General features: G+C 35.4%; 1 protein-coding gene across 1 annotated transcript; it reads left to right on the forward strand.

The window, feature by feature from the left end:
* The first annotated feature begins 5,324 nt into the window (after positions 1-5,324).
* Positions 5,325-9,090, forward strand: LOC103948935 (putative pentatricopeptide repeat-containing protein At1g12700, mitochondrial). The gene is made up of 3 exons (XM_018647900.2): positions 5,325-7,360; positions 8,067-8,167; positions 8,769-9,090. Exon 1 carries the CDS (start codon positions 5,435-5,437, stop codon positions 7,283-7,285), a length of 1,851 nt encoding a protein of 616 aa, XP_018503416.2. The 5' UTR covers positions 5,325-5,434; the 3' UTR covers positions 7,286-7,360; positions 8,067-8,167; positions 8,769-9,090.
* Positions 9,091-11,129: the final 2,039 nt, after the last annotated feature.

The following is an 11,129-nucleotide window of genomic DNA, read 5'->3' on the forward strand; positions in this document are numbered from 1 at the left end:
TTACATTTTCGCGAAATTTACTACATTCTTGTAACTTAAAAACCAACTCCTTAGTAATGTAGGCAGCCACAGCCTTCAAAAAGTCGGATTCCACTTGTCAGATGAACTAAAATTTTAAGTGAATTGTCATATAAATTTTTCAAAATTATTAATTTGTTATTTCACCAACTCAGTTAAGTTTTCTATCCAAAATGAGTCATGTAATTTGTGTTTAGAATTACTTTGAATTTTGAGCACCTTTGCACACGTCTGTTTTTAATTTTTATACAAACATATAAATGAAACACATCTGCTCTCTACCCAATGTAATAGCTCCCAGCCTCCGCATCATTCACTACTCATATTTTATCTAATGGCTGGTTTGGTATTACTGTACTTTGAAAAAAAAAAGTTATTTTTGCTGTGTTGTGAGAATAAGCTGATGTGAAATAAAGCAGCAGAGTGTTTGGTAAACTTTTTTTGTAAAAGTACTTTTGAAAAAAAAAAAAAAAAGCGGTATTATAATGTTTAATAAACTTTTATGTGAAAATATGTGAAAAAAAACTGGTTTTTCAAAACTGGGTTTTGCAGCTTTGTGTTTTTTACTTTTTTTTCATCCAAAACTGTGAAAAAAAACTGAAACTAAATGTTTACCAAACATAAAAAAGCTCCCAGCATTTTTTTATAGCCATTTTTTTCAGAATCACCTTAGTATCAAACTAGGGCTAAAACAATAGTAGTTATACAATAGGAAGTTTTAACGAAAAGCTCACGGTACTGTTCACTTTAACGAAAAATCACATTTTTACACTAAAAAGTTAATCCTGGTACTATTCACTTTACCTTTTATTTTGTCTTTATCATTAAAACTCAAAGTTTTCAAGTCATTTTCATTAGTTTTCCTTATACAATAATGCAATGGAACTATTGGTACTTTAAAAATCTAATTTACGTTTTTATAAGAGAATTTCTTTTTGTAAACATAAAAAATTTTAACGCACAATTAAATCTTTAGAGTGCTAATCATTGTTCTCTGTTTTTTCAAATTATTAATCTCATAAACAATTAGCAAAATCATCCAATAAAGTGTAGACACATAGAAAAATATGTATCATATAATGTGCAGACCTCCTTAACAAGAGAGGTCAAATTTTCAAATTATATTTTGTGATTTACATTGTGTGGCGATTGATCATTTAAAAATGAGTTTAACCATATAAAATATGCTCTAACAATTTGATGACTCTTGCAATTTGATCACTCTAGCATTTAAAGAATAAACTCAAAGTCAATGGTACGTTTCTAAAGCATCCATTGTCCCCGTATCCAAGCAAGACCTTGGTTTCACTTTCTCCGCCTCCTTTTTTTGGTTTTGAATTCATGTCTTACTTTGTCGGTGTTAGAAATGTGTTCTTGCTGGTCTCGGACAGTGGATATAACTGTGAGGTTTGACTACTCCTTCGGTTGGTATTTTAATTGGTGATAAATTACAATTTTTCTTTGGTATTTTGATGTTGTAGGTTTGTGGTTTAACTTTGTTTCTTATTTGGGGCTTTTGAAGGTCTGTATATGTTACAATTTAAGGCGAACAATGGTTGCATTGTGGTGCAAAATTGGTTACCATGGGAACCACGGCAGGTCATCCTTCACCCAGACTTCTGGGGTTTTCTCTACTAGCCACTTTCGGTTGGTATGTTAATTGGTGATAAATTACAGTTTTTCTTTGGTATTTTGATGTTGTATGTTTGTGGTTTAACTTTGTTTCTTATTTGGGGCTTTTGAAGTCTGTATATGTTATGACTTAAGGCGAACAATGGTTGCGTTGTGGTGCAAAATTTGTTTTATGGAACCACGATAGGTCATCCTTCACCTAGACTTCTGGTGTTTTCTCTACTAGCCACTTTTGGTTGGCCTCCATGGAAGATTTTTCATTTTGAGTTGAAACCCTGTTATGTTTTTCTTTTGTGTACTATTTCATAAATGCTACATAGAGAAATCGTTACTCATGTTTTGTAGGCATAAGTGGTGTTTCTTTCTGTATACCTATTATGGAACCATAATTTTTTGAGCCCATAACATGTGACGCGTCGGGTGAAGCAAAATTTAAAGTTCATAATGCTTTATGTATATTTTGTAGTACTATTTTACAATGGGTTTGATCCCACCATGCAAATTTTGACTCCATCACTGGCTATAGTTTTATATTACCTTTCAATTCATCAACATTACTTGTCAGTTTTTATAAAATTAACTAGTTATTAGTTTAGCAACACTTATTTTTCAATATATCCAAGGAGGTTGAAGTTGAACTTGTAGATAATGTAAATAAATGGAGATTATTACAAGAAAAAAGTGGAAGAAAGTCTCTGTTGGGCAGTTGGCAAGTGGGCCTATAATTTGAATGTTAATAGTAATTGTAAGATGATGGGTGTGCCAAGCTTAGCTAGCAAGCTACGGCAGTGGACTCTGCTTCTTTTGGTTGGCAAATGGAAAACCCTACACGCATAGAACAAAACAAAACTCGAAAACTACATCACTAACGTGTTACGTGGTGGGGGAGTGTCAATTAGTCAAAGGGACGCGGCAATGCACCATAGGACGACACAAATTAAAACCAATTAAAAGGATATTGAATAAGACATGAGAATCTACATCCAAGTATGTGCCAATGGCCAGCAGATGATGTGAGTTCACAGTTTCTTTCCCAGAACTTGTGTGGTGGTTATTTATACCTACTTGTAATGAAGAGAAATGCTAAGCAGATTCTTTCAAAGTGAGACTCTTATATCCTCTATCACCTCTTGTTTTTTTTACACAATGTTCTATAAAATTAGTAGGGAATAATGCTAATCAGACTCTCTCAAATTGGGACTCTTATACTCTCTGTCACCTCATGTTTTTTGCACAATGTTTTATAATGTTAGCAGGGAATTGTACCAAAAATAGAGGTGATGGAGAGTCCATAAAGAGTCTAACTCCTCAGCATTTCCCTGGACCTTTGTGATCAATGGCTTTGTTCTTGGGAGGTGGATTGTCTACCCTCATATTTCTATACTCTCCTCATGTCCTCCTGTGATGTGTGGTCACGGTTAAGCCACGTCAACATTTTATATTAATTTTTAATAGAAATAATAAAACAAAAAGTAATAGGAATATAAAATGTTAACGTAGCTTAACTGTGACCACACAAATAGAAGAGCATGTGAAGAGTATAGAAATGAGAGGGTAGACAATTCACCTCCTTGTTCTTGAGCATAGAGAGGCCGAGGCAGCAATACTTTTCAACAAAATGATGGAGAGTGGTACTAGTAGCCATAATTGGTTATGAAAGGGCCTTTGCATGATTGGTAAAAACACTGGAGCTATTTAACTACATTGGAAAATGTAAGAAGTAACTTGCAAGCCTAACCTAGTCATTTACGCGCGATCATCAACAGTTATGTAAAGATGCTCTAGTTGTGGATGCATTAATGAACCTTTTCCCTGAAATGATGAGTAAACGTATTGACCCAAACGTCATTACCTATACTTCTTTGATTGACGGAGCATGCAAATTAAGAGAGTGGAAAGAAGCTACGAGATTGTTTAATGAAATGGTGAGCAAATGTATCTTTCAAATCTGCACGCCTTCAATGTCTTGGTAGACACCCGTTTTAAGGAGGGCTTGGCCGGGAAGCAAAAAGCATGATCAACATGATGACTCAAAGAGATATTCAGCTTAAGATGGTTATGTACAATTCAGTTATGGATGGTTATTGTTTGCGAGGAGAAACGGGTGAGGCGAAAAAGGTTTTGGAACTAATGCTCAGCTAAGGGCTTATGCATTTGATGCTCATTGTTACAACACATTCATAACTTGTCATTGTAAGCACAGAAGGAAAGATGAGGCCTGGATGCTTTTCTTCGAAATGTCTAGGAAATGACTGGTTCAGATACTGTTACTTATCACTCTCATTGACGGTTTATGCAAGATGGGGAGACTACAAGATACGAAGAACTTGTTCTCTCATATGCAAGCTTGTACAATGTTTTACTTGATGGCCTTTGTAAAAACTAAGAATTATGACGTTATTTGGAACGTTTAATTAAGGATTAATTAAATTGTTTTAAACTTACAGATTATTTCAAACAGTCGTCTGTTTGAATTTGAATCAGACTACCTATGTATTTCTAACGTCCATATGCATTTTAATACGTCAATTTTGCAATATTCATCCATACAAACTTTCTGAGAAAGAAAAACACAAAAGTTCACCATAATCAAAGTTTTGGTGCTGAAACTTTGATTATAGATAATTGAATTCGGGTGGAGCTAACACCTTAGAACTACAAGCATTGAGTATGGCCGAAATTCTATTTCAAGAACATTGAAAATCTACAAGCCTCTATTTCCAAACTCCGTTAGTTCATTGCGTTTCATAATTTTATTTTTTGTAATTATATACGTATCTATTTCGTAGTATATAATTTTGTTGCATTAGATTTTATTTTCATTAAATTAATTGATATTGATTCCGCCAAGAGAAATGAGTGATGGGCTGCTCTTCTCTCAAGCTTCTCAAATTGTAAAGGAACACAGGAGAACCAGGATGTTTGTGGCAAAAGAAGTCATTTCCTTTTCGTTGACATATTGGTAGTTTTTGACCTAAATGCCGGTGGCAAACGATTTAATAATAGGTAGACCACATTTTATCACTTCTATAATACAGATAGGATCGACTAGTAAAAAGTCTCACCTCCAAACAAACCGTAATACTATGTAATCTTCTTAATATTTTGTATAAAGGTGAGATGACAAATTAATGATTTGAATTAGCCGATCCTAAATATAAGTGATGTGCCTTGCACATTTTACCACATTTACCTCGCACATCCAATATAAGTCATGTGCTTCGCTCATTTTACCGCATTTTATTCACTATGACGTGGATTAAGACCCACTTTTTTGGTGAAATATAGACAAGGCCACGTTGACAATACATTGAAATAATATTAGTTTTGAAAAAAAGGTTTAAGATAAAAAGTTGATTTTAAAAATTCCCTCAAAAAGTCAAAAGTAGGCTTGGAAAGACATCATGTTCGTGTTCATGTCGTATGTTGAAAAAAAGGTTTAAGATAAAAAGTTGATTCTAAAAATTCCCTCAAAAAGTCAAAAGTAGGCTTGGAAAGACGTCATGTTCGTGTTCATGTCATATGAGAACTTATAAGGAAGAATAGTGCTAAAAAGACCAAATTTACAATTAAATAATAAATCATTATAAAAAAACACGGTAAATAAATATTTAATTAATAATTTAATCATCAAACTTCATATTATTAGTTTATACAATTTAGTTAGAAATTTGGTATGCATAACATTACCGGTTAGAAAGAAGGGCTGGTGGTAATTGTATGCGTTGAAAAATGCATAAAACCCTAACCATCATCTTCTTACTTGTTAACCCAGACGCTGAAGATGATGCGGACGACGACAATGGCTGCTTCTTCTTCTTTGAAGGTTGGTTATGGCATCGGCAGCAGAGTGAGAGGTATGTCCCTTGTGCCTCGTCTTCTTCATAAATATACTCCTTTTCTATTCTTCAACAATTACTTGGCTCCATTTCACTCTCGACCTTGTTACCCAACCAAATCTAAAAACACCCAATTGCATCGGCTTGTCAAAGTCAATAATCTTGAGGATGCACTCCATGTGTTCGACGAAATGCTTCAAATGCGTCCACTGCCTTCCGTCGTCCGTTTCAATCAAGTCTTGACTCAAGTCGCCAAGTTGAAACATTATTCGGCAGTCATCTCGCTGAATGACCAAATGGAGCTGTCCGGAATTCGTCCTGATGTTTATACTCTAAACATCATCATTAATTGCTTTTCTTATCTCAACCAAATGGAGTTTGGTTTATCTGTCTTGGGAAAATTCTTCAAAATTGGTTTTGAACCGAATGTTGCGACCTTCACCACTCTAATCCATGGATTCCTTCTTCGGAATAGAGAGGCTGATGCTGTCGGGATTTTGAATAAAATGATGGAAAGTGGTAATTGTAAGCCCAATGTGGTTACTTTCGGCACACTAGTAAAGGGCCTTTGCATGAAAGGTAACAACGCTGAAGCTATTCAACTACTTAGGAAAATGGAAGAAGGAGGTTGCAAGCCTGACATTGTCATTTACAGCACGATCATCGACAGTCTCTGTAAAGATACTCTTGTTGTGGATTCATTGAACCTCTTCTCTGAAATGATGAGTAAGGGTATTGCCCCTACTGTCATTACCTATACCTCTTTGATTCATGGAGTGTGCAAATTAGGGGAGTGGAAAGAAGCTACGAGATTGGTCAATGAAATGGTGAGCAAAGGTATCTTTCCAAATGTGCACACCTTCAGTGTCTTGGTAGACACCCTTTGTAAGGAGGGTTTGGTCGGGGAAGCAAAAAACATGGTTGAAATGATGACTCAAAGAGATATTGTGCCTGACATGGTTACGCACAATTCACTTATGGATGGTTATTGTTTGCGAGGAGAAATGGGTAAGGCGAAAGAAGTCTTTGATCTAATGCTTAGCAAGGGGCTCGTGGCTGAGATTCATAGTTACAACATACTGATAAACGGCTATTGTAAGCAGATAATGATAGATGAGGCAGTGATGCTTTTTCTGGAAATGTCTGGTGAAGGATTGGTTCCGAATACAGTTACTTACAGCACACTAATAGATGGTTTTTGCAAGCAGGGTAGAATACACGATGCACAAAAGCTGTTTTCCGAGATGCAAGCTTGTGGCCAACTTCCAAATGTTCAAACTTATGCTATATTACTAGATGGTCTGTGTAAAAACCAACAACTATCTAAGGCAATTGAATTGTTTGGAGAGATGAAAGGCAAGAAATTGGATCCAAATATTGTGGTTTACAATATTCTTATTGAAGGTTTGTGCATAGGTGGAAAAGTTGAATGCGCAAGGGATCTCTTTAACGGTTTGTCATCAAAGGGACTTCAGCTTAATGTCAGGACATTTACCATAATGATTAGTGGACTTTGTAATGCCGGCCTAATAAATGAAGCGGAGAATTTACTTACAGAAATGAAAGAAAAAGGCTGTTCACCAAATGGTTGCACCTATAACACAATTATCCGGGGTTTTTTCAATCAGAACAAGACATCAAGGGCAATGAAACTTATCCATGAAATGGTGGAGAGGGGTTTTTCTGCAGATGCATCAACTGTGGAATTGATAGTTAATTTGTTGTCTAAAGATGATGTAGATCCTGCTTTGTTGCCATTGTTAGAAGATCATAATGAAGTTAATTTGCATCTTTGAAAGTTGAAGGAGATGCTTTTGACCATCGCAGAGAACTCTGGAATTGTTGCACCATTGACAACCATGGTGTCCAAGGTAAAACACACTATATCAGTTTTGTGTTGTTTGGGACATGTTTTGGCATTTTATTTTTGACATATTCTTAGCTAGAGAACTTGGTAGATACATTAGTATAAATTTTGATATCGTTGAAACAGTTGCATGATGATTTTATTAATAGCTTTATAACATAATATGATTTACTTATTTAAATATCACTAGATGATCATCAATGGAAGATGCAGGCTTCGAATGTTCCAACATTACCAAAGTAAAAAACTATCGCTAAACCAAGAGTTAGTTGGTAAAAAAATACTTTAAATTAGAAAATATGATTAAATATAAAGGGACCTATAAATAGTTTTCAAATTCTATCCATGTCACTAGTAAATTATGTTTTGAAGGAGAGACATACACAACAACAGCTTGGGTGGAGCCGTTCCTGATTTTCTTGGCACCTTACCTAAACTCAATTGTAAGATTTTCCCAGAAAATGTCTCCTAATATATTACACTATAGATATTTAGCCACAGTTTTTGTCCTCTACTAAGAATTTAGATGACAATAAACCGTATATGAACTATGATTTAGTGTCATATTATTGTTTGTTTAGTGTTCCTCAAATCTTAATTTTTTTGATTAAAAAAAAGTGTCTAAACCGATTATGTTTTCACATATTTCTCGTTTTTCTTTGCTTTTTTTGGTTGTTGACAAGTTTAGCTTCTATTTTTTTGGGATGAAGGTCGTTGGGTGGTGGTGACAGCAGCAAGCTACCATTAATTCTTGGAATTACAATTCCAGCTTTCGTTGTTTTTGTGGTCATTGCAGGAGCACACCATGCAGGTAATTACGCATACAACCTAATCTCTGTGTATCATCATCGTTAAAAGAGGTAGTAAACTTAGGTAGGGACCTATCTGTCCAGTTAAAAGTTACATGACTTATCATGTGAAAAACAACGTTACACTTAAGTATTTTTCCAATCTTGAATGACTTATCTAATCTACATTTAATTAGTACGTTGATGGTATTCTAAACTAATAATGCATGATTAGTTTGCAACACCACCTTTGTAGCGTATCATATGTAAGTCTCGATTTTTGTTAGTGAGGAAATCTTAGGTCGAAGAGTCTGACCGTGGGTCATCTCTAGACACCTAATAAGATATTGCCCTTTTATCATTTACTTTTCACCTAGATAAACATGTATTCGAAGTATAATAATATGATTGACATGTCAATAGTCAATAACGTGTCGATATACTTACAAATATTAAAAGGGCGGAACAATCACGTAATTTGACGACCTGACTCAAGATTCTCTCATATTAGAGTTGTATTACAGAAGGAGGACAATCCATGTGGATTTACTCAATATTTTAGTAACTAAAATATATGCTTGTAAGTTTTAACTATTGTGACTCATATTTTTGTGCATTTTATAGGGCAAAATGGTAGAGCCAACATGCCTAATGGCCCAACCACTACAAGGAGTGCCACCTACACCGTTGACTGGCTCCTTGTCGCCGGCCGGTCACCTTTTGTTTATAATTTTTTTTTTTTTTGTTTTTTTTTTTTTAACAAACGATAGATTTTGTTAGATTAGTCACCGACTAGGTAAGAACTCACGTTCCTTTCCCTCACTATGATAAAGGGCCGCTTGAACCTTATGTTTATAGTTGGTGTCATGTATGTGCGAGTCAAAATTGTATTCATACATAGTTGTGTTTGAAATTTTATTATATTGTTTGCCTTCATCAACAAGAAGTATCAAATAATTCTTACAAGCGACATTTTGGAATTTTTGAACGTGTGCTACAAAGTTATAACATAATTCTAAGCTCTCCCTAAACTAAAACTCTGGTAAGTGCACGATGACTATTTCAGAATACCAATAATAATTATCATAAAAAAGTGTACATAAAGCTTAAATGTTTTAATTTTTCTTCAGTAGTATGTACCACTCGGAAAATGAATGCCTGAGATAGAAGTTTGTTCGTTGTAGAAATCAAATCTAACAATTAGAGTAAGCCTGACAGTTTTTAGCACAACTTGTTTACTCAATACGAAAATAGCAGGTATAGAATCAACTTGTTAACGAGTCGTACCATTGACACAATACGATCAGTTAAAAAAACATATATAACACGAAAACGACACGAAGTAACAAATAAATAGCATTTTCACAAGCTAGATGCTGGAAATTATAACTTTTCTTTTGGCCAATAGATGATTGACAATCGAGATTTTCTTCAGTAAATTACCATTCTCATAGAGGACTACAGAGTGCAGCCGCTCCACCACTCTTACTCGCCGCTGCATACGATCTTTTTTCTTCTCCCTTGGCCAAACTTTACCATCGAAAATCTTTATTTTCCTTCATCTCTAGTGTCCTCCTCTTCTCTCTTTAGAGCAATTCCATTCCTAAAAAAAATGCGCCAACATCCAGTGCATTTATCTGCTCAATGAACAATGATAGACCCTAATGAACAGTAATAGGCCAAATACATCTCCACCTCTAAAAAAATGCACTGGCACAAACGATCTTCACCTGGACCCAGCCTATTTAAATATTTTAAATTTTTTTTATACAAGAATAAATAAATAAAATAGTTTTAATTTTAGATGGGATTTTTAACCAATCTCGTCTCGTCACATGTCATTATCCGAACGTACTATTTTGTGAATAGATTTCCGCTAAGATTTTCAACCAATCCCAACGTGCCATGTGTCACTATCTGTTTACAATAATTTAGCCAAGATTACGATAAGATTTTCAACCAATTTTATCACGCCACGTGTCATTATCCAAATGTACTATTTTATGGATAGATTTTCGATAAGATTTTCAACCAATCCTAACGCGCCACGTGTCACTTCCTGTTTGCAATAATTTAGCCAGATTTCGATAAGATTTTCAACCAATCACGTAGTGTCACGTGACATTGTCCAGAACCTCATCCTTTCTTTTTTAGTCCATATAAACCCTACATCTCTACATCTATCCTCACACCAAACTCAATCCTTCTTTTTAGCTCAGAATCCTTCTTCATCGTTTTCAAATCTCGAGTTCTTTTTACAATGTCTTCTTCAAGGAGAGTGTATAGACAATTCAAGGAGCAACAGAAAAGACTGTTGGCACAACAGGAAGAATTGGTCAATCTCGAGGAAGGTGGAGGTGGAGATGAGGCCTTCGCAATGGAGGAGGATTAGGATAATGACCATAGAAGACAGAAGGCCTCATATTCCCGCCGTGTCATGGAAGCTGTGGGTCAGATAGCCAAACCCAGACGTGCCGCAAACTTCGATAGAAAAAGTGAAAGACGAGGAAAAGATCTCTTGGAAGATTATTTTATTCCTAACATCGCATTCCCTTATCATGTTTTTAGATGTTGTTTGTTCGACAAAATCATGAGTGCTATTTGCAACCATGATCCATACTTTGTGCAGAAAGATGATGCTTTTCATGTTCTAAGTCTTTTTCCTGAGCAAAAATTACGGCTGCCTTACGAATGCTTGCATATGGAGTATCTGCAGATCAACTGGAAGAGATCGTGAGGGATAGGAAAAACAACTGTTTTGGAGTCCCTGATGCAGTTTTGCTCTGCAATTGAAGCCCTCTACACCAATGAGTACCTCCGAACACCCACGCCAAGGGACATGCGAAGGCTTCTATGGAATGGTGAGATGCGAGGCTTCTCTGACATGATCGAAAGCATCAACTGCATGCATTGGACTTGGAAAAAATGTCCAAGTACGTGGTAAGGAGCTTATGGCAACATAAAAAGAGCCAAAAGTATCATTTT

This window comes from the organism of the source record quoted next, unplaced genomic scaffold, assembly GCF_019419815.1.
Source record: "Pyrus x bretschneideri cultivar Hongxiangsu unplaced genomic scaffold, Pyrus_bretschneideri_v1 Contig5, whole genome shotgun sequence".
In the NCBI taxonomy this organism is placed as follows: Eukaryota; Viridiplantae; Streptophyta; class Magnoliopsida; order Rosales; family Rosaceae; genus Pyrus; species Pyrus x bretschneideri.